Here is a 27674-nt window from a genome sequence, read left to right as displayed (position 1 = left end):
CTACAGGAAACCTGCATGACACCGGTCCAATGCTTTACAGGCTACAGCAAATAAAAAACATTTTTTTTACCTGCATTTATTATTTTTTACTAAAAGGTGAACTTATGCTTTAAGTATTTAGACCCTTTACCCAATACTTTGTTGAAGCAGCTTTGGCAGCAATTACAGCCTGGAGTCTATTTGGGTATGACGCGACAAGCGTTGCACACTGGATTGGGGGATTTTCAGCCATTCTTCTTTCTTTGCAAATCCTCTCAAGATCAGTCAGGTTGGATGGGGACTGTAGAGGACAGCCATTTTCAGATCTCTCCAGAGAGGTTCATTAGGGTATGAGTCAGGGCCCTGGCTGAGCCATTCCAAGAGTTGTCCCTAAGCCACTCCTGTGTTGTCTTGCCTGTGTGATTGTCATCATATTGGAAGGTGAAACTTTGGCTCAGTCTGAAGTCCTGAGCACAGTGGAACAGGTTTTCATTGAGGATATCACTGTACTTAGCTCCATTCAGCTTTCCCTCAACCATGACTACATTCCTAGTCCCAGCTGCTGAGAAGGAAAAAAAAACAAAAAAACAACCCTCCTAAAAGCATGATGCTGCCACCACCATGCTTCACTGTTGGAATGGTATTGGGCACGCGATGAGCAGTGCTTGGATCCTTCATAATGTTTAGAATTGAGGTCAAACAGTTCAATCTCGGTTTCATCAGACCAGAGAATTTTGTTCCTCACAGTTGGAGAGTCCTTCGGGTGCTTTTTTGCAAACTCCAAGCGGGCTTTCATCTGTTCATGTGAGGAGAGGCTTTCTGCTAGCTACTCTGCCATAAAGTTCAGATCGGTGGAGGGCTGTAGTGATGGTTGTTCTTTTGGAACTTTGTCCCATCTCCACACAGGATCTTTGGAGCTCAGTCAGAGTGACCATCAGGTTCTTGGTCACCTCTCTTAACAAGGCTCTTCTCTCCTGATTGCTCAGTTTGGCCGGGTGACCAGCTCTTGGAAGAGTCCTGATTGTGCCAAACTTCTTCCATTTAAGAATTATATAGGCAACTATGCTCTTGGGAACCTTCAGTGCAGCAGAATTTTTTGTAGCCTTCTCTAGATCTGTGCTTTGCAATTATCCTGTATCTAAGCTCTGCAGGAAGTTCCTTTGACCTCATGGCTTTTGTTTTGATACAGTATGCATTATCAGCTGTAAGGCCTTTTATAGAGGTGTGTGCCTTTCCAAATCATGTCCAACCAATTTAATCTACCACACGTGGACTCTAATCAAGGTTTAAAAACATCTCAGCAACAATCAAGAGAAAATGGGTGGCACCTGAGCTACATTTCAAGTGTTGATGCAAAGGCTCTGAATACTTATTCCAATGTGATACTTCTGTTTTTTTCTTTTTCATAAATTTGCAAACATTTCTAAAATTCTATTTCCACTTTGTCATTATGGGGTATTGAGTGCAGATTAATGAAAAAAAATGCATGTAAACAACTCTGCAAAGCTGCAACATAATTGAAAAAAGTGAAAGGGGTCTGAATACTTTATGAATGCACTATATATGCATTCTATCTATCTCTATCTATCTCTATCTATCTATATAGTGCATTCATAAAGTATTCAGACCCCTTTGACTTTTTTCATATATAAAAAAAAAAAATGTACTATGCCTATATCCTAATATATTGATGCAATATATGATAAAAGGGTATATATAAACATTTTTAATAAGTCCTTACATTAAAAGACAACTTTAGTAAAAGTTCTGCACACCTAGAATAAAACTTATCTTCCTCTCTGACCCATTGGTCTTTTCATCAACATGACCCTTACCAGCATCTCTTCATACTGTGCCTCAGCCAAATTTATTCCTTATGGGTAGCTGTACTCATTGCGGCCTCCACCAGCCCGTTGAAGTACAGCTTACCTACAGGAATTAAAGGGACTGTGGTATGCATATGAGGTGTTAAAAGGAGCCAGATGAGACCATATTGGAGGCAAGATCACTGAATTAGGAAGGAAGCCAAGAATTATCCCAGCTGGGCTGTACTCAGGGAGGTGTGGGGGAATTATTAAAAAACAACTTCACCATCTTCTAAGCTTAATATTACGGAAACTTGTTTATTCAAGTCAAAATCAACAACACAAACCAAGAGCTACTGTGGTGGTGTTGCTGTTGAAAAACAAAAAAACAAAAACCCATGAAACACATGAAAACTAATACAACGCTGTCACACAGTGAACACAGTAAGCAAAAAGGAAATGTCTACTCAGGTGAACTCTTTCAACTCATACAGTCATTACTGCAGTTATCCCCATATTGGCACATCTGTTCTATATAATGAAGATGAGATGAAATTAAATGAATAATCCATAATCCTAACATACAGGTGCATCTCAATAAGATAAAACAAAAAAAAAACAAAAAAAAACACACCACTTAATTTCAGTAATTCAATGCAAAAAGTGAAACTTATATTATGTAGATTCATTACACACAAAAGTAATATAATTTAAGCATTTCTCTTTTTATTTTGATGATGATGGCTTACAGCTGCTGAAAACCCAAAATTCAGTATCTCAGAAAATTAGAATATTGTGAAAAAGTTTAATACTGTAGTCTCAAGGTGTTATACTCTAATCAGCTAATTAACTCAAATCACCTGTAAAGGTTTCCTGAGTCTTTAAATGGTCTCTCAGTCTGGTTCAGTAGGTTACACAATCATGGGGAAGACTGCTGACTTGACAGTCACTGACACACTCCACAAGGAGGGCAAGTCATAAAAGGTCATTGCTAAAGAGGCTGGCTGTTCACAGAGTGCTGTATCCAAGCATATTAATGGAATGCTGAGTGGAAGGAAAAATGTGGTAGAAAAAAGGTGCACAAGTAACAGGGATAACTGCAGCCTTGAGAGGATTGTGAAGCAAAGACCATTCAAGAATTTTGGGGAGATTCACAAGGAGTGGACTACGGCTGGTGTCAGTGCTTCAAGAGCCAACAGACACAGACGTATCCAGGACATGGACTACAACTTTCGCATTCCATGTGTCAAGCCACTCCTGAACCAGGGACAACAACAGAAACGTCTTACATGGACTAAGGAGAAAAGTGACTGGACTGTTGCTAAGTGGTCCAAAGTCCTTTTCAGATGAAAGTAAATTTTCAATTTAATTTGGAAATCAAGGTCCCAGAGTCTGGAGGAAGAGTGAAGAGGCACAGAATCCAAGTTTCATGAGGTCCAGTGTGAAGTTTCCACAGTTAGCAATGATTTGGATAGCCATGTTATCTGCTGGTGTTGGTCCACTGTGTTTTATCAAGTCCAAAGTCAGCGCAGCCCTCTACTAGGAAATTCTAGAGCACTTCATGCTTGCTTTCTTCCTTCTGTTGACCAGCCTTATGGAGATACTGATTTCATTTTCCAGCAGTACTTGGCACCTGTCCACACTGCCAAAAGTACCAATACCTAGTTTAATGATCATGGTATCATTGTGCCAGCAAACTCGCCTGACCTAAACACCATAGAGAATCTGTGGGGTATTGTCAAGAGGAAGATGAGACACCAGACCCAACAATGCAGACAAGCTGAAGGCCGCTATCAAAGCAACCTGGGCTTCCATAACACTTCAGCACTGCCACAGGCTGATCACCTCTATGACATGCTGCATTGATGCAGTAATTTATGCAAAATGAGCCCTAACCAAGTACTGAGTCTATACTATAATGTACATGGACATACTTTTCCGTAAACAAACTTTTCTGTATTAAAAATCTTTTTTTTTTTTTTTATTGGTCTTATGTAATATTCTAAATTTTCTGAGATACTGAATTTTGGGTTTTCACAAGCTGTAAGCTATTATCATCAAAATTAAAAGAAAAATGCTGGAAATAGATCACTCGGTGTGTAATGAATCTATATAATATACGAGTTTCACTTTTTGAATTGGATCACTGAAATAAAATTAACTTTTTGATGATATTCTAATTTAATGAGATGCACGTGTACTTCCTGTCCAAGAATAACAACATCACTCCTCCATAACTGCAGCAAGAGAAGGTAGCACGGTCACCACAGGAAAAGAATGGCGGTACTAGCAGGATCAAACAATGAAAATAAAGGGGGAAAAGCCTTAAGAAAACTAATACAGCCAACAACGATATATTACATTTTTTATTTTTGTATTTAAATGCTCTTTGATGCTTGACTAGCAATGCTTTAACTGGGAAGTACTAATAGATTATCTACTAGCAGAAAGTGCCAATTTATGCACAACCTGGATATTTTCACAATCTTAATAAGTGGTATCCATGTTTGAAAAAGAAAAAAAAAAAAAAAAAAAATCACATGACTTTTGGCAAATAATCATATTCTAACCTGTGTTTTGAACCCTCCAAGTTTTGGTAAACTGTGTTTCTGGAGGAACAGACTCGCCTTCACCAATAGTTACATCTTCTACAAAAGACATGCAAGGGATATTGACATTTGGACTCTCAAAGTCATAATATGCCCCGATTGCTGCCTGTAAATTCCTAAAAGATACAAAAAAACATACATCATTATTTTTCGAAAAGAAAATGCAGTTATTAAATCATAATGAACAAAAAAATTAAACAATTGTGTACAAGTAAGGACGTGAAAAAAAAATAGCTTGATACACTGGCGAGTAATGGTTAAAGAGCACAACAGGAATATCAGAACAATGAAATACTGTTCACAGCAAACAAACAACCCAATGCAAAACTCCATATAGTTCCAACACCTTAATTGCCGCTGGAGGTGTTACCAGAGTTACTCGAGTCGCCCAAGAAACAAATTTCAGGGCATTGCCCACAAGGTAGAGGAAAAGAAAAGTACACAAAATTCTCTTCAAATATGCCTGGGTTTCTCTGCTACATTAAAAACTCACACTCGTTTTAATTAAAACTGCTTGCTTTTGTCTTATAAGAGATCAGGTTGCATATTGTGATTATAAAAAGGAATAAGCTTGACAGTGGCATGGAAAAAATCTGACATCTACAGCTCTCCTATTTTTATCGTCTTCCCTCATTTTCTCAATTGCCTTTCAGTTCAACCACAAAGTTAAGAAGCTGAACTCTAGGTATGATTAGGCAAGTAGGATTTTTTTCTTTTAACCATAGACACAATCTAATGTACAGTGCCTTGAAAAAAGTATTCATACCCCATACTCCACATTGTGTCATGTTACAACCAAAAACATAAATGTATTTTATTGGGATTTTATGTGATAGACCAAACACAAAAGTGTGAAGTGGAAAGAACATGATAATTGGTTTTAAAAATTTTTTGTACAAATAAATATCTGAAAAGTGTGGCGTGCATTTGTATTCAGCCCCCGAGTCAATACTTTGTAGAACCACCTTTCCTTGCAATTAAAGCTGCAAGTCTGTTTGGGTATGTCTCTACCAGCTTTGCACATCTAGTGAGTAACATTTTTGCACAATAGCTCAAGCTGTATCAGATCTGATGGAGAGCGTCCATTAACAGCAATTTTCAAGTCTTGCCACAGATTCTCAATTGCATTTAGGTCTGGAACTTTGACTGGGCCATTCTAACACATGAATATGCTTTGATCTAAACCACTCCATTGTAGTATGTTTAGGGTCGTTGTCCTGCTGGAAGGTGAATCTCCGCCCCAGTCTCAAATCTTTTTCAGACCCTAACAGGATTTCTTCTAAGATTGCCCTGTATTTGGCTCCAATCATCTTCCCATCAACTCTGACCAGATTCCCTGTACCTGCTGAAGAAAAGCATCCCCACAACATGATGCTGCCACCACGTTTCACTGTAGGGATGGTGTGTTCAGGGTGATGTGCAGTGTTATTTTCCTGCCACACACAGCGTTTTGCTTTTAGGCCAAAAAGTTCAATTCTGGTCTCATCTGACCAGAGCACCTTCTTCCACATGTTTGCTTTGTCCCCCATGTGGTTTCTTGCAAACTGAACTTCTTTTTGCCATTCTTCCATAAAAGCCAAATTTATGGAGTGCACAACTAATGGTTGTCCTGTGGACAGATTCTCCTACCTGAGCAGTGGAGCTCTGCAGCTCCTTCAGAGTTACCATGGGCCTCTTGGCTGCTTCTCTAACTAATGCTCTCCTTGCGCAGCCTGTCAGTGTAGGTGGACAGCCATGTCTGGGTAGGTTTGCAGTTGTGTGCCATACTCTTTCCATTTTCAGATGATGGATCCAACAGTGCTCCATGAGATGTTCAAAGCTTGGGATATTTAGAACCTAACCCTGCTTTAAACGTCTCCACAACTTTATTCCTGACCTGTCTGGTGTGTTCCTTGGCTCTCATGATGCTGTTTGTTCACGGATGTTCTCTAACAAAGCTCTGAGGGCTTCAAAGAACAGCTGTATTTATACTGAGATTAAACACAGGTGGACTCTATTTACTAATTGGGTGACATCTGAAGGCAATTGGTTCAACTAGATTTTAGTTAGGGGTATCAGAGTAAAGGGGGCTGAATACAAATGCATGCCTCATTTTTCAGATATTTGTAAAAAAAATTTGAAAACCATTTATTTTACTTCCACTCCACCATTATGTGCCACTTTCTGTTGGCCTATCACATAAGATCCCAATAAAATACATTTGCATTTTTGGTTGTAACATGACAAAATGTGGAAATTTCCAAGGGGTATGAGTACTTTAAGGCACTGTAAATATGCATGTCCCATATCTAAGCAATCACTGTGGAAGCTACTAATTACTGTAGTAGATGGTGCTACTGCAGAACTTCATTACATAACAGGACTAATTATATGGACATATACAACATACAGAAAGAGAAAACCAGTGTGGATGCACATCTGTGTCAGATATCTGTGCAGTATGAAAACTGTACAGACTGCAAGTTTAAAACATAATTGGAGTGGAGAAGCTTATTAAAAAGGACAAAAGTTAAACCGAGATGGTGATACTTGTTGAAATTGTGGTAACAGATACAATACAGCACAAATAATTTATAAAAGTCATAAGTAGTCAAAATAAAGTATGAGCTAAAGTATATTGTTGAAAATTTATATTCTGTATTTATTTGCCTGTTTGAATAGGATAGTACCATATGAGACATTTTTGTATGTTTCAAAGGTCGTTTTCTCAAATGTCACAGGCATGGCACTCAATTACATATTTAAATGAAAAAATATTAGTTAGCGCTGTTCCTTCTATATAGTGAAATAAATGTGCTATGTGATAAGTATTTATGACATGAAGTGCACTCTGTGCTATACAACACCTCCCTATCTATTCCTGTGAAGGTAAATACATGGAGGAGGAAAATGCCTAGGCAAATCCTATCAACCCTCCACCTGCTCAAAAAGCCAAGTGGGACACACTGAATATGCAAACCATGCAAAAAAAAGAAAATGGAAAAAATGGATCTACAAACCACCTCCCTCTTTAAGAAAGAAAAAAAAAATCCAAGACTGTGGATATTATGTGAAGTGAATATGCGAGTGGTACCTGAGGTTGGTTACTGTAATACACCTCCCCCATGTACCACCATTCATATACGTTAGATTGTAACAAATAGTGCACATACTTATATGATGAAAAGCAAATGGAATACTGCAAATCACCTACCCCCTATGAAAAAATTCCAAATTAGCACAGTAAACATGAAACTATAATACACCTCCCTTGTGTACCAACATACATGCATAAATAGTGCATAATACTCTATATACAACAAAAGAATACTGCAAAACACCTCCCCCCATGAATTACATGAAAAAAATGTGACATAAATCTCAATGGACGAAAGTGTCCATATATATATATATGCTCCAATGTGCTGTAGGTGATTATGAAAAACGTGTGCTCCACACATGCTCCCCTTTTGACACTACACTCACTGCAAAGCTGGACCCTTGTTCCCAGTGGGTCTAACATGTTTGTTGTAGCTCTCCAGATCACTGCGCATGGACTGTGCGTGGCTTCTCAATTCCAAACATAGTGGTATGCCATAGACCGGACCATAAGTGAAAGAAACCCAGGGAATGCCATAAACAAAGGAGGAAGGCTTCTATAGTGTAAAACCTTTATTAAAAAAAATATTTGAAGTGCTGAAAACACTTACATTTGAAGAAATAAAATGAGCACTAAAACTGAAAGGCTTGCGTTCCACATCCAAACCTGGAATCTGGAAGTGACGCAAGTTATCCCCGTCCAACGCATTTCATCATCGTGATGTCATCAGGAGCTTCAAAATTAAAAAAAAAGTTTTATACTATAGAAGCTGTCTGCCTTTCTTTATGGTCCAGTATTTGGAAGATCAAATCATTCCCTGGGTTTCTTTCACTTATTGTCCGGTCTATGGCATACCACTATGTTTGGAATTGAGGGGCCACGCACAGTCCATGCACAGTGATCTGGAGAGCTACAAGCGTGTTAGACCCACTGGAAACAGGGCCCTAAAGCACCCCCCCCCCATATTGAGGGCACGTGGCCTGGTATAGTTCAGGAGGGGAGGGGGTGCTCGCTCACCCCCCCCCCCCCTTTCCTGACCTGCCAGGCTGCATGCTCGGATAAGGGTCTGGTATGAATTTTGTGGGGGACCCCCCACACCATTTTTATTTTACCTTTGGCATGGGAGTTCCCCTCAAAATCCATACCAGACCCGAAGGGCTTGGTATGGAAGGGAGAGGGGACCCCACACTGTTATTTAAATTATTTTTTTTAGTTGCCGGCAATTCTTTTACATTCAGCGGTCAGTGGGAAACCCTGCTGACAGCTGAAACATTAACACATGGTTATCACTACTAAAATACCGCATGACTTGATAAAATAACGCATGTTGTATTTTAGTAACGTTTACTTTTTTACTTTGAATTTTGGTTGGTTCAAACTGCCTATGCCTGGCTGAAGTGTAATGAACATGAACTCATGTTTTTAAATATTTAGATTAGATACAAATACCAGTTTGCCAAATAAATAGTAAAAAAAAAAAAAAAAAAAAAAAAAAAAAAAAAAAAAAAAAAAAAGATACAGAAGGCCACAAAAAACAAAATTAGATAAATAATCAAAGAAAAAAAAACCCAAAACACATTTGTTATTTATCCCATGATACAGTCAATATTTTAGTAATATAGAAAAAAAAACAATGAGGGGAATTCTGCACTGGACAGGAAGTTGAAAGTATACAATCAACCAGTGTGGAAATCTTCACTAGAAGGAGATTGTTCTGCGAATGAACGCTCACTAGAATGTTTTTCTAGCTTCACAATATTTGTGTGAGCAATAATTTACAGAACTATTATCCTCTGGTACAGTGTTAGGGTGATTTCAAACTTGCATGGTGCAGGTGCACCCCAGTCTACCTGTGGTTTTTGTGTGCTGTTTTCTTAGGACTTTTGGTGAGCTTTTAAAAAAAAAAAAAAAGCGCACCAAAAGAGCCTGATCTAATTGAAGACTGTTTGAAAGCATGGTTAACTTGCATGAAAACTGTACACTACGCTGTTGCCAAACCACAACATGGCAATGTGAAAGCACTCTTAGCTTGTAAAAGAAGAAAAAAAAAAACCTGAAAAAATTATTCAAAAAATATTTAACATATTTGTTACGCAACTTATTTTTTGTGAGATTACTACTGTTGGTAAATGCTGCATAAGTCATTTCAATGCAAACAGTCATGCAGTATTTATCTATTAGCCATTTGAAGACCAGACCTTTTCTGGCACTTTTTGTTTAGTAAAAATCAATATTTGCTGCTAGAAAATTACTTAGAACCCCCAAACATTATATATTTTTTTGTAGCAGAGACCCTAGAGAATAAAATGGTGATTGTTGCAATTTGTATGTTACCCGGTATTTGCTCAGCGGTTTTTCAAATGCAATTTTTTTTTGTGGGGGATAGCAAAGTTACACTTACGGTAACACCTTTTCCAGGTGTCTTTCAGGACAGCACCTCCAGCGACCTCGGCTCCTCCCCACCTGAGGAAACACCTCCACCAAAATAAAGATACGGCCTCCCCACTGCGACCTCAGTTCACAATCTAGTACCTCCGGTCACCTGGGGGGGGTCACAATACAAGACAAAAAAAAACAAAACCGTATCTTATAACCAAATGCTACAGAGGGTGGGCGCTGTCCTGAAAGACTCATGGAAAAGGCGCTTCCGCAAGTGTAACTTTGCTTTTTCCCCTCCCAGTCTTTCATGACAGCATCTCGAGAGGTTATGCAAGCACTCACCCCTATCGCGGGACCACCACTTGTAGAACCTTGCGTCCGAAGGCCTGCTCTTCTACCGAGACTAGACCAGGTAATGTTTAACGAAGGTGCTGTAATTGGACCAAGTAGCAGCCCTACAGATCTGTCCCGGGGTTGAACCAGCTAGCTCAGTGTACGTGACCGCCATGGCCCGGGTGGAGTGCTCCACAATGCCCTCAGGGACTTCCAGACCCTCGGTTAGATACGCCTGTCTAATTGCCAGTCTCAGCCATCTAGCTAGAGTGCACCTGGAGGCTTTACAGCCCTTACTTGCTCCTGAAAAGGAAACAAAAGAGGGAATCCGACTTCCGGATCCCTTTAGTCCTATCTAAATAAAGGAGAACACATCTTCTAACATCAAAGGTGTGAAATTTCCCTTCATGGTCATACAAGGGGTTGGAAAAAAATGAAAGTAAAGTAATTTCTTGGCCTCAATGAAATCTAGAGGCTATCTTGGGTAAAAAGGTCGGGTATGCCCTAAACGTCACCCTATCCGCAAAAATTTGGAGGAAAGGGGCCCTGATTGACAGGGCATCCAATTTGCTAACTCTCCTTGCTGTCGTAACCGCTACAAGGAATACCGTCTTGAGGGAGCCTGAATCCAGAGGTGCAAACGGGGGGCCTGTCAGCACATTAAGTACCCTCGTCAGGTTCCACTTTGGAAAGGGTCTCTTACACGTCTCTGTCTGGTCAAGGATTTGAAGAATCTTGACGCCAGCTCTTCTCTCTTCTGGCTAAAACGCTACAAAAACACTAAGAGACGACACTTAGCCCTTCAGTGTACTTCCTGCTAGCCCCATGTCGGCCCCGCCTGCAAAAATTCCAGGACTGAAACTAAGCTATATGTTTCCAAGGAAGTCTGAGCACACCATTTGTTAAAAGCTTCCAGACCTTAAGGAAGATAGAACGGGTCTCCTCCTTCCTACTATTTAGGAGAGTGGATACTACCCTATCTGAAAACCCCTTGCTCTTCAGCAGCTGATCCTCAGAAACCAGGCCGATAGGCTCCATCTGTCTACCTGGGGAAACAGGACCGGACCCTGAGAAAGCAAGTCCCTTCGGCAAGGCAATATCCAAGGAGGATGGACTTCTAGGGCCGCCAGGGTCGAAAACCAAGCTCGTCAGGGCCAATGCAGGGCTATTAGGATTAGGGAAGTTCGCTCAGATCTGAATTTCCTCAGAAATGCTGGCAGTAAGGAGACTGGGGGGAAGGCGTAACACAGAGGAAAGTCCCACCGCTGTGCTAGTGCATCCACTGCCAACACCCTGTCCCACCAGTTAGAAGAAAACCGGAACTTTGGTGTTTTGGCCCGACGCAAACAGGTCTATGGATGGAGACCCCCACTCCCTTGGCTTGGTAGACCTCGCCATTGAGCACCCATTCTGATTTCCTCAGCCGCCTTCTGCTGAGAGAGTCTGCCACCTGGTTCAGATCTCTTCAGGTGGACGGCGGATAAGGAAGCTTTTGTCTCCGTCCAGGAGAGCAACTCTGAGGCCAGGGACCACAGAATCCTGCTATAAAGTCCCACCCTGCTGGTTGACATATGCCAGGACGGAGAAGTTGTCTGAGAGGATCTGCACATGCTGGCCCCGTAGCTGCTCCCGGAAGGCCACAAGGGCCTGCGACACCACCTTGAGTTCTTTCCAGTTTGAGGACCTGTTCCTCTTTTCTGGTAGCCAAGAACCCTGTGCTACGAACTCCCCTAGGTGCGCTCTCCAACCCCTGGCACTCGCGTCCATTGCAATTTCCCTGGAGATGGGTAAGGCCCCTGGGACAGATTGGCTTACCTCATCCACCACCAAAGGGTTCTCTGTAGCAAGGAGTCTAAGGACGCCTGCCGGCAATCCCAGTCATCCAAAATGAACAGCTGGAAGGGCAGCAAGTGCAAACCTGCCCATTGTACCACCGGAAAGGACAAGGTTACTAGGCCCAATACTGACATGGATTCCCTCAGGGACACAGCCTGGTTCCCTAGCAACTGCCTGATTTCCCTTCAGGATCTTCTCCGGGGGCAGAAAGATTTTCTAAAGGGTGAAATCCAGTTCGTAGCCCAGGTGAACCATCCTTTGGGCTGGGACCAAACTGGAATAGGCTAGGTTTACTAGCCAGCCCATATTTTCCAGGTGTCTCATAACCAAGGTTATGTCCCGCGACAGCTGTTCCTCCGAGTCCGCAAACAATAGGAGATCATCTAAGGGGAGTCTCGCTGGTAGCCTACCTGGACAAAGAGACACCAGGGCCTCAGCCATGATCTTTGTGAAAATCCTGGGCGAGGAGGAAAGTCCAAAGGGCAGGGCTCAGAAGTGCAGATGAAGTATTTCCCTGGGGCCCTGAATTGACAATTGTGGGAATTTTTTAAAAGTCTCCGCAACAGGAACATGCAAGTAAGCATCCCTTAGGTCTATTGAAGCCAGAAAGCAGTTGGGGGGGGGGGGGGGAAGAGACCAGAGAGAGAAGATCAAATCCATCCGGAATTTTTTGTATTTGAAGGGCTTGAGGTTCAGAATCAGCCTGTATGTTTCTGATGACAAAGACGTTTGAATAGAACCCCCTGCTGATCTCTGCGGCGGGGACCCTGACAAAGACCCTCTGCTCTTCCAACTCCTGCAAAGAAGAGAGTAGAGCTGACACTTTCTCTGCAGATCTCGGGAGCTCCGTCACGAATAAGCTCTGTGGCGGCGGCCTCCGAAATTCCAGGCGGTACCCCCTCCTCACTATGCCTAGGATAAAGGGGCTGGAGGATTCTGCTTTACACTGTGGGAGGAAGACCCCCATCTGTTGGGAGTGGGGGGGGGGGGGTGCGGTCCGTGTCTAGGGCGGAGCTAAATTCTGGACAAGAGACTTAAAAGGAATCAAAGATAGTCGTCAGCACCCTAATTGACTTAACCAGGTCCCCATGAGAAGGAACTTCATCCCTGATCAGGCCCTCGATACAGGACTCACACAGCACCTTCGTCCAGTAGTCCTTGAGTGTTACCTTGCATGAGGGGCACTTCATTTTAGCCCCGTGGTGCGGCTTGGGCTTCTCACAAGCCTTTACCTGTAATATGTAAAGAGAACCAGGGTCCCATTACCACAAGGACTGCTGACCGCCCCTCTCCTCCTCCTGGCATGGCGTGGGAGATTACTACCTAAGCCCTCTCACCCCCCTCTAGCCTCTCCAACCACCCGGAGGGCTGAGGACACCCCCTGGAGCTAGGGTCCCAACAGGTAGAGACACAAGGCTCCTCTGAGCCGCCTACCTGCAGCTGGCATCGCCTGGTCCCGGTGCCTCCGCTCCGGATATGCTCTAGGTGGTGGTCTGCCCCAAGTGCTGCATCGCCTGCTTCTGCAGGATGCAGCCCTCCACATGGCAGAACTCCAGCTCACGATTCCTAGGGATCCGGCCGGAAGCTGCGTCCTGGGAGAAGTCCCGCCCTTCTGCTGGAAGTGCTGTCCCCCGTCATCCGACCCAGGCTCCATTGCCAGCAGTCAATGGGGTGGCGGTACTCCTCCCACTGTCCCCCTAGACACAGAGGCACGGGCGTCTGGCACCCCAGACTTCCCTTGGTGGGGTCGGGACAGAGAGAAGATGCAGGTAAGGGACACCCCCCCTTCCCCACCGAGGGGGGGACAGTCCCCTCTTCTGCAAAGAGGGGAGCCTCGAACAGACTGCACTTGATCTGTATGCCCCCTCCTTGTCTTTCAGGCACTGCTCGATCCTCTGACCACCCCTGGAAGGGCTTCCAAATTTGTGTCTCCACCTGAGAAAACACCAATACGGAGGTCGGAGTGGGCAGGCCGTATCTTTATTTTGGGTGGAAGTGTTTCCTCAGGTGGGGAGGAGCTGAGGTCTCTCAAGGTGCTGTCCTGAAAGACGGGGAGGAGAAAAAAAATACACTTACATAATGAATAAAAACACACACACACACACACAATATATACTCCAGTTCTTTTGTAAAATATGAAAGATGATGTTACGCTGAGTAGATACCAAACATGTCACGCTTTAAAATCGCGCACTTTCATGGAATGGCAACAAACTGCTTAAAAATCTCCATAGGTGATGTTTAAAATGTATTTACAGGTTACCGGTTTAAAGTTACAGAGGAGGTCTAGCATTAGAATTACTGCACTCGCTCTAACGTTCACAGCGATAGCTGTGGTGCGAACACCATTTACATATGCATGTGCAAAGTCTGTGTTCGCTTCTGCACACAATTTTTTACACTGTCCCTTTAATTTTTTTTTATCACTTTTATTCCTTTACAAGGAATGTAAACATCCCTCATAATAGAAAAAAGGATGACAGATTCTCTTTATGGAGCTATCTGGGGTCTACAAGACCCCAAATATCTCCTCTATCTTTAAAAACAATTGCCCACATCCGGCTCAGACTGGAAGTGACATCACTACAGTCCTCCTAGATCATAAAGGCGAGGAAAGACAATCTGGTCTTCCCTCACTTCTGTGTCCAGCAGCCGCTGGATCAGATCCTGAGTTTGACAGAACGGCAAGCCCGGGAAACACTGGCAAGCGGTAGAAGGCGTCTCCTCCCGCTGCTTCTAAAAGCAATCCAGCGGCAGATCAGCTGCTTAGATTGCTTTTTTTCTGAAAGAGAGAAGGCTGGTGAAGAAAAAATATCGGGGATATGGCTGATAGCTTCAGCCACAACCCCTGTGTACCACTTGCAAACTGCAATGTGTATTTGCGTATTGTGATCAGCAAGTGGTTAGTCAATAGAGCCCTAAAACCCTTACTTGTGTATCAAACGAAACTGAAAAACTAACTTGGCTGAAACCAATCTGTTTGATTCAAAGTACAATGATTCACAGGGTCAAGGTAACATACAAGAAAAACAGGCCACCCATGCAAATGTTATTTAGCTAATCATCAACACAATCAGTAAATGAAGGAGGATTGCCAGAGTTAAGAGGGCTTCAAGATGAGCTAGCACAGACAGCAATAAAAACCTAACCGGTGTCCAAAAAAAAAAAAAGTTTTGCCTTTAACTGCACCTATGAATGTTCTCTGATGAAATGCAGAAGCCAGCTTTACACCTGTCTATTGTTGCAATGCACGTTCCTGCACAATGCATACTTTGTGGTGGTATTCATTTTGAATGGCACCCCAACAAACTAAAGCAATAAGCTGCATTGCAATGTGTGGTAAAGCACTACCATTCGCAGTGGGGTGGTGCACTGTGCTGCTACAAAAAGGATAAGCTCTGGTGAGCACACTGGAGGTGTGTGGCAGCCCATTGAAGATGAATGAGCTGACTTAATGCAATGCACATTACCACATTGCAGAGGTGTGAAACCAGCCAGAAGTATAAACGCAAGATGAAAGTAATGAAGGCACACAGCATTTGCCTTTTGACATATGATTTCCCTTTTAACTGTTAAATGTCAGTCTTGGTGGACTCGCAATTGACAGCTTGCTTATTAGGGATGCGCTGAAATTTCAGTGGCCAAAACGTTGAAAACACCCGTATTGGCCATTAGCCGATATGAAAGTAAGCACCGATACTGGTGCCGAAAATCGCCCCGTCTGCTGCTGCCTGCACCGCTCAGTAGTTTTCAGCCTTACCCGACAAACCACCGAATGATCCCAGCGCTGGGCATAGAGATAAGTGAAGGAAACATGGCCTCCACTCATCTCTATTCCCTTGGAGAACCGGAGCGATGTCACTTCCAGTAAACAAGGCCACTTTTATTTTTTTAAAGCACTAGATCAATGCTTTTTTTGATGCTTTAAATTGTAGAGGAGAGATGTGGGGGTCTTATTGACACCATATCTCTCCATAAAGAGGACCTGTCACTACTTATTTCTATCACAAGGGATGCATGCATTCCTTGTGATAGGAATAAAAGTGATTAAATATTTTTTATTAAAAGGGACAATGTAAAAAATAAATAAATACCGTATTTTTCGCTCCATAAGACGCACTTTTTTCCCCCCAAAAAAGGGGGGAAAACGTCAGTGCGTCTTATGGAGCGAATATAAAGCGGCCGGTCCAGTATTTCTGCCGCCACCAAGTCAGAATACCGTGCCGGCCGCTCAGCTGTTCTCTCCTGCAAGGCCTTACCTGTTCCTCGCTCCAGCGCTGCACAGTCTTCCCGCGCTGGCTTCTCTGACAGCCGGGTGCCCAGTGAGCATGCGCTGCGCTTTGTGAATGGTCCAGTGTTTTCTGGGACACATGACAGGTCCCAGAAGGCGCCGGGCCATTCACAAAGCGCAGCGCTTCTCGCGCATGCGCAGTGGGCACCCGGCTGTCACAGAAGCCGGCGCGGTTAGAAGAGGGAAAGACAACGCCGCGGAAGTGGGAGCGGGTACCTGTCAAATTCAGGTACCCGCTCCCCCTCCCTCCCCAAAGGTCAGCAGTCTCTGGTCATCCCCTATACTGTCCGCAGTCTCTGGTCATTCCCTGCACTGTCCGCAGTCTCTGGTCATTCCCTGCACTGTCCGCAGTCTCTGGTCATTCCCTGCACTGTCCGCAGTCTCTGGTCATTCCCTGCACTGTCCGCAGTCTCTGGTCATTCCCTGCACTGTCCGCAGTCTCTGGTCATTCCCTGCACTGTCCGCAGTCTCTGGTCATTCCCTGCACTGTCCGCAGTCTCTGGTCATTCCCTGCACTGTCCGCAGTCTCTGGTCATTCCCTGCACTGTCCGCAGTCTCTGGTCATTCCCTGCACTGTCCGCAGTCTCTGGTCATTCCCTGCACTGTCCGCAGTCTCTGGTCATTCCCTGCACTGTCCGCAGCCTCTGGTCATTCCCTGCACTGTCCGCAGCCTCTGGTCATTCCCTGTACTGTGTCCCTGGTATTTTCCCTGTACTGTGTCCGCAGTCTCCGGTCATCTCCTGTACTGTGTCCGCAGTCTCCGGTCATCTCCTGTACTGTGTCCGCAGTCTCCGGTCATCTCCTGTACTGTGTCCGCAGTCTCCGGTCATCTCCTGTACTGTGTCCGCAGTCTCCGGTCATCTCCTGTACTGTGTCCGCAGTCTCCGGTCATCTCCTGTACTGTGTCCGCAGTCTCCGGTCATCTCCTGTACTGTGTCCGCAGTCTCCGGTCATCTCCTGTACTGTGTCCGCAGTCTCCGGTCATCTCCTGTACTGTGTCCGCAGTCTCCGGTCATCTCCTGTACTGTGTCCGCAGTCTCCGGTCATCTCCTGTACTGTGTCCGCAGTCTCCGGTCATCTCCTGTACTGTGTCCGCAGTCTCCGGTCATCTCCTGTACTGTGTCCGCAGTCTCCGGTCATCTCCTGTACTGTGTCCGCAGTCTCCGGTCATCTCCTGTACTGTGTCCGCAGTCTCCGGTCATCTCCTGTACTGTGTCCGCAGTCTCCGGTCATCTCCTGTACTGTGTCCGCAGTCTCCGGTCATCTCCTGTACTGTGTCCGCAGTCTCCGGTCATTCCCTGTACTATGTCTGCAGTCAATTGGTTCAGAATATTTCTTTTTGTTTTTCGCCTCTAAACCCAGGTGCGTCTTATGGAGCGAAAAATACGGTACATTTAAAAAAAAGCTTAAAGTGCCCCCGTCCTTGCAAGTAGTGGTAAACAGTGTTAAAACCACACGTGAGGTATCACCACGAACGTCAGAGTAAGAGCAATAATTCTTGCACTAGACCTCCTCTGTAACTGTACACTGGTAACCTGTAGAAATTTGCAAAGCGTCACCCTTGGAGATTTTTTAAGTACCATAGTTTAACGCCATTCCACAAGCGTGCGCAATTTTAAAGCATGATATGCTGGGTATCTATTTACGCGGCGTAACATCATCTTTCATATATTACAAAAAATTGGGGTAGATGGTTTTTTTTTTTTTTAATTATTAAACTGTATTTTTTTCAAAAAAATTACATTTGAAAAATATATTAATTTTAAAAAACTGTCCATTTCAGTTTTCGGCCAAGTGCATCCTGAATTTTCGGTCTTGGTACCAGAACATCCATTTCGGTGCACCACTAGTTTATATACAGGGGTTAGACAATATATGGAAACACCACATGATTTGCAGAGGTGAAAGCGACGACATGTTTTGCGTTGAAAGTGGAAATGATGTAACATTCTTTTGCTTCCGCTATGTGATGAGACACTTCGCTAACAGGTGGGAAGCCTCACTGTCGACATTCACTGCATGCGCTGCTAGTGATATAGAGCCATGTCAGAGCTTACTGAACTTCAAAGAGGGCAACATTTTGGTGCCCGCTTAGCTGGTGCCACTGTGAATGAATTTGCCAGTCTATTTGCAATGTCCCGAGGTACAGTATCAAAGGCTATGACGGTATATACATTTTCCAGGAAAACATCGTCTGAGAAGCATATGCACAGTCGCCATGGTCAACTGACAGAAAGAGACAAAAGGACATTGCGCAGGATTGTGTGGCAGATTCAGATGAGCAACATTGTGTTAACCAATTCAATACCGGGCAATTTTACACCTTCCTGCCCAGGCCAGTTTTCAGCACTCTCACACTTTTAATGACAATTGCGCGGTCATACAACATTGTACCCAAACTAAAATTTTATCCTTTTCTTCACACAAATAGAGCTTTCTTTTGGTGGTATTTAATCACTGCTGGGGTTTTTATTTTTTGCTAAATTAACAAAAAAAGACCAAACAAATTTTGAAAAAAAACCACACACGTTTTTCTTTGTTTCTGTTATAAAAGTTTGCAAATAAATAATTGTTCTTCTTAAATTTAGGTCGAGATGTATTCTGCTACATGTCTTTGGTGAAAATAACCCAAATTAGGATGTATTTTTTAGTTTGTAGGAAAGTTATAGAGTTCAAACTATGGTATAGATCTGAATATTGATCAATCCTGAAGTACTGACAGCCAATCTAATATCTTGAGGTCCAAGAATGTCAGAACAGTACAAATATCCCCCAAATGACCCCTTTTTGCAAAGTAGACAGTCCGACGTACTTCATAAGAGGCATGGCAAGTTTTTGAAGTTGTATTTTTTTTGTCATAAATTTTCGAAAAATGAACAAATTAACTAAATTAGTTTCACTATTTTTTTTTTATATATTGTCACCAGTGCAGTACAGCATCATCATATAACTGGCATGGCGGTGATCAGGGACACTGACTGGTGACAGTATGAAAAAAAAATATATATTTTTTTTTCTTTTTTTTTATTATTTTGTATTAAATTTTTTTTAAGATTTTTTTTTCATATTTCACTATGACGAAAGTAGTATTTTCTTTTACACAATTTGCTTATAGCAAAGAATTACTTTGCTATAAGCAAGCATTTACCTGAATGACATCGATTCATTCAGGGGTTTTTTTTTTTTGTGCTTAGCTGTGATTTGGCCACAGCTAATCACATGACATGTGCATGTGATTAGCTGTGACCATTCACAGCTAGACACTAGTATACAATGGATGACATGAATGAAGCTATCCATTGTATACAACTGTCATGTGACCTGCTGTGATTGGTCACAGCAGGTCACATGGTACCGGCAACGGGGGCCGATACTCAGATCTGTCAGCGGCCGTGTCCGAGGTACATGTCCGGTGACAGATCGCGCCACAGCGCGGCTCTGCAGGAGCGCAATCTGCGCATGTGTGGGGGGACGCCATATGGCGTCCACCCGGAACGCTGATGACATTTGCTGGCCGCCATTCGGCCATAGGGTGGGCGGCAAATGGTTAATTACTGGTAATACTTCCAGTAATTAACAGAGCTCCTACTTTTCTATAGCGCTTCTGCTGAACTGAAATACCAAGCAAACAGCTTGCTATGGGGGCTCCCGAGCTGCTGCTCTGTGTGTCCATTCACACACGAAGAACGGTGTTGGCTATTGTGTTCTGACAGCCATAACTGGAATATATCAGAATACCCAAGCAACAGCTGCATCCGATTGCATGCAGCCACTGTTCAGCTGACAATTTTCTGCCTGGCTCCTGCAGAATGGTGCTGATAGTGCCACCTACAAAACGAATTTTGTTGGTTCGGTAGGTACCAGATAAAATTCACTTAGGTTGGCCATACATTATACAATTTTCTTATTCAATTTCCTTTTTCCTTCAACTGTGTAGTGCAAGGGCCTGACTGTAAAAAATAGAAAGTGTTTAGGTTTGCCCTCATGTTATATGGTTTTAGTAAAATCTAAAGGAAAGTTGTACAAGAAAATTATACTGCACAGAGGTAATTTTTAGAAACAGTTATACTAACTAGCCTGTATGAGAGTGTAAATGTTGTAATTACAGCACTACCTAACCCTTCTTGCTCCCTCCTGTCAACCCTTTAAGTGGGACTTAAAGTGGTTCTAAAGTCATATAGTTTTGGTAAATCTAAAGGCAATTGTATGAAAAAAATAGTATGATGTGTATCCAGCTTTAGACTTTAGAACCACTTTAAGTCCCACTTAAAGGGTTGACAGGAGGGTTAGGTAGTGCTGTAATTACAACATTTACACTCCCATTCAGGCTAGTTAGTATAACTGTTTCTAAAAATTACCTCTCTGCAATATAATTTTCTTGTACAACTTTCCTTTAGGTTTGACCTCATATTATATAGTTTTGGTAAATCTAAACACTTACACAAATTGTGCAATCAGGCAGGCCCTTGCACTACATAGTTGAAGGTAAATCTAAAGGAAATTGAACATGAAAATTGTATAATGCGTAGCCAACTTTTCTTACCTTAATGCATTCCCTGCATGAAGGTAAAAACCACCCCACTGCCCCTCCCCCCCTTCCTTCCCCATATGCCCTAAACACATACCTGACATCCACAGCAGCTTGGTTTCCTCTTCCCATAGGAGACACCGAGAGCAGCACAGCTTGCTGAGGGGACATTTGGAGGAGAGGGAAAGTAGACAGTGCTATTAGGGGACCCCAGAAGAGGAGAGGAAGTAAGGAACCAATCTGTGCTACCCCACTGCAGAGCAGGTAAGTAGAATATCTTTTTTGGTTTAAAAAGAAATAAAAAATTGCCTTTAGAATCTCTAATGCTGGGAGGTGGGACACACTTCCCAACCAGGTGATCACTGTGAGTTGGCTGTCCAAGACTGGCTCCTGATCATAAACCAAGACTGAGAGCTGTGTTAGACAACTCGGTCACTGTGCTGGGAGCATGCTCTTATTACAGAAACCTTGGTCCATGGAAGCACATATGCGGAATTAGGGCAACATGGTCAGCAAAAGATTCATATGTAGATCCTTTTTAAAGGCTGCATTCACCTTTAGTAACATGTTACACCCATAGAGATACGGGCAGAATACTGTAGGACCGATCTGCTGATAGGGTGCAATGCTCTCCAGGCTCCTGAGAAAAAAATAATAAATGCACAATTTTACTTGCAAAAGCATGTGCATATATTACTTTTATTTTAGTAGGTGAACGTAGCCTTTAAAAACACAAGGTAACTACATGTGTCATCTCCATCACTAATCCAAAAATTAATTCCTCGATAGTGGACAGAACCACACAAATCATTAGTTTATGCCCACTGGACAACAGTACATCCAGAAATGACAGTTTATGGCACTGATGCAGCCTTATACTATAGAACCATTTATTCGGGCGTATTGGCCATCATCAGTACAGTGTAGTGAAACTAGAACACAAGCATTAAGCAGTGTACTCCTGGATGGCCCGATAACACAAAAGCTTTTTAATCTTTCTGGTTTGTGGTTCCTGGTGAAGGAACAGCCAATCATCTTTCCAAAAACCGCCAACGACCTGCTAACCGCCAAAGCTAATGGCCATTACTCAGTCCTCCTGCTCCTTGACCTCTCCACGGCCTTCGACACACTCGACCACCCTCTCCTCCTTACTAAACTGCACTCCCTTGGCATCAGGGACGCTGCTCTCTCCTGGTTCTCCTCCTACCTATCCCAACGCTCCTTCAGCGTCATCTATAACACTGCCACATCCCCCTCTCTGTTGGAGTCCCCCCAAGGCTCTGTCCTCGGACCCCTCCTCTTCTTCATCTACACCTCCTCCCTTGGCAAACTAATACACTCTCATGGCTTCAACTACCACCTCTATGCCGACGACACACAAATTTACCTCTCCACCCCCCACCTCACCCACTCACTCTCCGCCCGCTTCGCCCACCTCCTGAACGACAAATCAGACTGGATGTCGCTCCATTTCCTCAAATTTAACCTGTCCAAAACCAAGCTCCTGGTCTTCCCCCCAGCCCGCGCCCCCCCATCCTCTCCATCACTACTAGCAATGCCACCATCACTCCCACCCCACATGCCAAAGTCCTGGGTGTCACCCTGGACTCAAACCTTTCCTTCCAACCTCATGTCCAATCACTATCAAGGTCATGCAGGCTCCGCCTCCGCAACATCTCCAAGATACGTATGTTCCTCACCCCAGACACTACTAAACAACTCGTACAGTCCCTCATCATCTCCCGCCTGGACTACTGCAACTCCCATCTCACTGGCCTACCCAAACAAACGCTATCCCCACTCCAGTCTATCCTGAACCCAGCGGCGGGACTCATCCACCTCACCAACCGCTCCACATCCGCCACCCCCCTCTGCCAATCCCTTCACTGGCTCCCGATTGCCCAGCACATCAAATTCAAATTGCTAACACTGACCTACAAAGCCATTCACAACGTCGCCCCAAACTACCTAACCGACCTGATACCCAAATACCACCCTACCCGTGCCCTTCGCTCCTCACTGGACCTCCTACTCTCTAGTTCCCTGGTCTCCTCCTCCCACGCTCGATTGCAGGACTTCTCCAGGACTTCCCCCATCCTCTGGAACTCCCTACTCAAATCCATCAGACTGTCACCTAATCTTTCAAGTACCTTTCCTGGAAGAGGACTTGAAAAAAATATGATTATGGAGAAGTGGGCCAAAAGAAACCAAAAAACCTCAACAAACCATCTCAGATGCAACACGTTTGTCATACTATTGAGCACAGCAAGGCCTCTTTCACGTGGCCTTAAAGTAATAATAAAGCCATTTTCACATGGGCGGACCAATTGGGTCCACCTGTCCATTTTTCAGGAGGACCCAATCAGACCATCCATTGCCCTGTATGGAGTGGCGGATGTAAACAGACATGTGTTAGTTTACACCCGCCTGCATCCAATACGATCAGATCTGCTGAAAACAGATAGATGAGGATCCGTTCATCATCAATCTAGCACACTGAATGACAGTCAGGTGTAAATGGACAGGCCGTCCATTTACATCCGACCGCCCATAGAAGGCAGCAGGCTCTGTCCAGAAAGAAAAACGAAAAAGTGAACACTGTACATACTCAACAGCCCCCTCTCGCAATCCCTGCTGTACTTACCTCCAGGAATGCTGTCCGTGTCCAGCGGCCCAGGGAGTTTAAATCCTTGCTCTCCTCCTCTGTGCAGCACTTCTGGGACAGACCAGAACAATTCTGATTTGTCAGCGCTTGCACAGCGAATCACTTTTCTCCATCCTGAAAGCGCTGGACAGAAAAGAGGGAGAAAAGCATGGAAGTCAATTCCTTGAACTGCGGAGCTGGATGTGTGAGAAATGACAGCTCAGTATCCCACAGTCACAGGAGGGGATTTTGAATGTGTAGGGTGTTACTTCACCTTTTAAATTTTTCTGAAAAAGTGAACACTTTAACAACAGAATCTTAGTTCTGCTTTAATTACTGTGAGTAGACAAAATCTTCATTGCAGAAGAGAGATGCAATGTCTCTTCTGCAATAAGATGCACCTACCTCCCTGTTCGCAGTGTTCCCTGTATGTAAACTGAGCTGCGCATGCACAACTTGGCTTAAAGCACTGGCATGATCCCTGCGTTCCAGGACACCCAACTCCTGCGCAGGAGTGACATCCATGCCAGCCAATTAGGATGGCCGGAAACTGGCACACAAAGAAGGTGCTGGTGAGGGACAGGGATCAATGGAGAAAAGGTGTGTGTAACTCCCTTTAGTTCTGTTTTAATGATGAAACAAATGCAGGTAAACTCAGCTATAGTGTTAACCCACATTCAAGGCGTTACATTCAGTGCATTACATTACATAAATCTGCCCAAATGCCACCTCTGGATTTCAGTATTTTTCACGAGGGGAAGCGATTGCTGTGAACACTAGCATTTTGAACCATTGCAATTGAATTCAGTGGAGACAACAGGTTGCAGCAAAGCCTAGCCATTTGCTCTCCTGAGGATTTACCTCCTTCCTGACAAGGCCATTTTTTGTGTTACAGCGCTGCGTTACTTTAACTGACAATTGTGCGGTCATGCAATGCACCGAAATGAAATGTACATAATTTTTTCCCCACAAATAGAGCTTTCTTTCGGTGATATTTGATCACCTGCATGTTTTTATTTTTTGCACTATAAAAAAAAAGATCGACAAATTTTGAGGAAAAAAATAAAATATTTTTGACTTTTTGCTATTTAACATGTCCAGTAAATAAATTTTAAAAATCAAATTTTATCATAAATTTAGGCCAAAATGTATTCTGCTACATGTCTGCTGAAAAAAAAAATCCCAATACGTGTAAATTAATTGGTTTACCTGAAATTTATAGTGTTTACAAATGGCGGTATATATACTGGAATTTTTTCTTTTTTTTACTAGTAACGGCGGCAATCGGCGACCTATAGCAGGACTGCGGCGGGCATTCTGACACGAGGGGAACTGATTTGGTGTCAATGATCAATGCTAATAAAAAGCACTGACACTATATTAATGGCACAGGGTAGGAAGAGGTTAACATATGGGACGATCAAAGAGTTAACTTTGTGGTGTTTTACTGTGTGTCTGTGCTTCACTATAAGCACACTGCTTTGCATGGCTCTGCTATGCAAAGCCATGCATAGCAGTGTGCAGGAGCTGGCAGGGGAGAGAACTGTATTGTTTACTTTTCTCTCCCTCCGTCGGGGACCCGGTGATTGACAGCCGAGGCCGCGAATAGTGGCGTGGGTAGAGGGCTCATGCACGCCCCCTATCCGGAAATGCAAAATCTCCTATATATACACGTGATAATGTGCACCCGTGCCGCCCTATAGCAGTATTTCTGCTATAGGGTGGACGGGAAGCGGCTAGAGAACGTGGCATGCCCTAAAATTCTTCATGCAAATATACAGTGTATATTGTCCCGTCCGTCATTTTTTAAACTACCTAGCATGTTGACAGGCAGTATAGGATCTTGTTTTTGCGCCATCTTTAAAGTAGTTGCACATATACCCAGTGAAGTGACTGGCCTCAGATGAAACACAGAGATTAAACAAATCCTTCCACACGTCATACTTGGTTATCTGCAGCCCTCTGCCCTGTACATCCATTGATAAACCAGAATTTATACAGCTTGGCTGAGCCTTCAGAATACAGGGGCAGAGACCTGAAATTACACATAGCAGAGATCAGCGAGGAGAGCTATGAGAGCTGATTGAAGGGAATGGACTCACCACCCTGCACACAGGAACAAAGCTGTGGCTGTCACCCACATGCTGTGTGCTGGTGCTCCTTTCCTGTCACGTTTTTTTCTCTTGATGTCGGGAAAACTTGTCAGAAGTGACATAAGTTGATAGAGGAACAGGGCAGCAGAAAGTGATACTTAGTGCGCTGGACTGTGACAAGTATACACTATACAGGGATATACTTTGTGCATATTTCACGTCTGAGGTTTACAACCACTTTAGAGAGGAATTCCAGGCTAAAACCTATTAATTCTAAGCACCCTGTAGAAGGAAGGTGCTTATACTGACCTAGTCTCAGGGAGCTTTGGCCATATGATTGGCTCCCAACAATGGTTAAATTTATTTTCCCATGTAGTGGGGCTGTGATCGTTTTCTCGAGGAGCTCAGAGAAAAGCTATACCTACCCCATCCTTTGGAAAACCACGTCCCCCCACGTCCAGCGGTTGACTGTTCCTATTGTCCTCATGTCTGGACTAGAGCCGGTCTATGGGCATGATGACATCAGTAACAGCCCATTCACAAGACCGCTAGCATAGGTTGGGGGTTAGGAGCGGCGGAGAACGGTCTTGCGCTTAGAGCAGTGGTCTTCAAACCGCGGCCCTTTGCTTGTTTTTATCTGGCCTTTGGAGCACTACTTTATTCACTGACAACAACAAAGGGACACAATTCCGGCCAATGACACCAACAATGGGACACAATTCCTCCCAATGACACCGACAATGGCACAATTCCTCCTAATGACGTGGCCCAATAACACCAGTGATGGGGCACAATCCCTTGCATTGACACCAGTGATGGGGCACAATCCCTCCCAGTGATGGGGCACAATCCCTTGCATTGACACCAGTCATGGGGCACAATCTGGCCAATGACACCAACAATGGGACGCAATTCCTCCCAATGACACCGACAATGGCACAATTCCTCCTAATGACGTGGCCCAATAACACCAGTGATGGGGCACAATCCCTTGCATTGACACCAGTGATGGGGCACAATCCCTCCCAGTGATGGGGCACAATCCCTCCCAGTGATGGGGCACAATTCCTACCAATAACACCAACGATGGGGCATTGTTTACTCCAACTGATGCTGGGAAATTTTCTCCTCCTGGTGGCCCTTTGTTTAAAAAAATTGTGAAGACCCCTGGCTTAGAGGATCGGAGGTTTAAGTAAGTATCTCTCAGCATTATAAATCCCTAGACAAAAACAAGCAGTTAACCCATGCAGTGCAGGCACAGGCCCACTGCATGGGAATAGCACATTGTTTTGCCCAGATTTCTTGTTTCAGCTTAGTTCTAGCCTGGAATTGCAGTATAGGCCCATGTGAAAGAAGCATTAGGGACATGGCCAACAACCAAAGCGTTCCTCCATTACAATCCTGATGGGGAGATGTAGAAGCTAAGCCCCCCACTCACCAGTTGGTCATGTCTAGGAAGAACGCACAGCCCGCAGGATTGAGCTGAAAGCCCAGTAGGCGCTGGAATTCAGAGATAAGCACATCTTTATCGGTGGTTCCCAGACAGCTGAACTTCTGCATAAGTTCCTGGTCCAGGTCCACGTCCATGCCCTCCATGACACCAGGCCGTCGCAAGGAGCCTCCTCGCAGCGACTAAACACGTCTAGGTGTCCTGTGTCCAGCCCAAGTTCTAGCCCTCAGGTGCCAATGACATCCACTACCGCCAAGGCGGACTCCGCCGCTCCCGATGGACGCTCTGCTTCGCTCAGGCCTCTCCCGGGCTGCCCCTCCTGACCCCCCGGGAGGCTGCGGCTCCTCCGGCAACACCGACGGTGACCTTTGACCTCCGAGTCAGTGACCTTTGACCCGAAGCCCACAGATTCGGATCCCACGTTCCGCACGTGCCACCGACACCGTACCCGGGACCTTTAGTCAAGGGCCCCGGTCTCCGGCTCCGCAGCAGGCCACTCGGGGCCTCCCCGCTTCCTGAGCGCTAGACACGTCATGACGTCACGGCAGACACGGATTAGACGCATTTCGGTTGACACCGCCCCTAGCAGATTAAACACCCGAAAGCATGGTTTAGCCTTATCAAATATGAACAGAAAGGGCTGCAAAA

General features: G+C 44.3%; 1 protein-coding gene across 2 annotated transcripts in view; it reads right to left on the bottom strand.

Moving 5' to 3' along the window:
• ILRUN (inflammation and lipid regulator with UBA-like and NBR1-like domains) overlaps positions 1-27578 on the bottom strand; it is a 65263-nt gene extending 37685 nt beyond the window's left edge. For both annotated transcript variants that reach the window (XM_089677561.1, XM_089677559.1), the window contains exons 1-2: positions 27015-27578; positions 4355-4509 (exon numbers count right to left, since the gene is read on the bottom strand). In XM_089677561.1, coding sequence (XP_089533687.1) covers positions 4355-4509; positions 27015-27172 — 313 coding nt within the window. In that variant the 5' untranslated portion in view covers positions 27173-27578. The remainder of the gene's footprint in view (positions 1-4354; positions 4510-27014) is intronic.
• Positions 27579-27674: the final 96 nt, after the last annotated feature.

This window comes from Staurois parvus, unplaced genomic scaffold (genome assembly GCF_062004578.1).
Source record: "Staurois parvus isolate SC_StPar_1 unplaced genomic scaffold, SC_StPar_1.0 ptg000188l, whole genome shotgun sequence".
Lineage (NCBI taxonomy): Eukaryota > Metazoa > Chordata > Amphibia > Anura > Ranidae > Staurois > Staurois parvus.
Note: the sequence above shows the minus strand (reverse complement) of the source record. Positions and strands in the feature narration are given on the sequence as shown.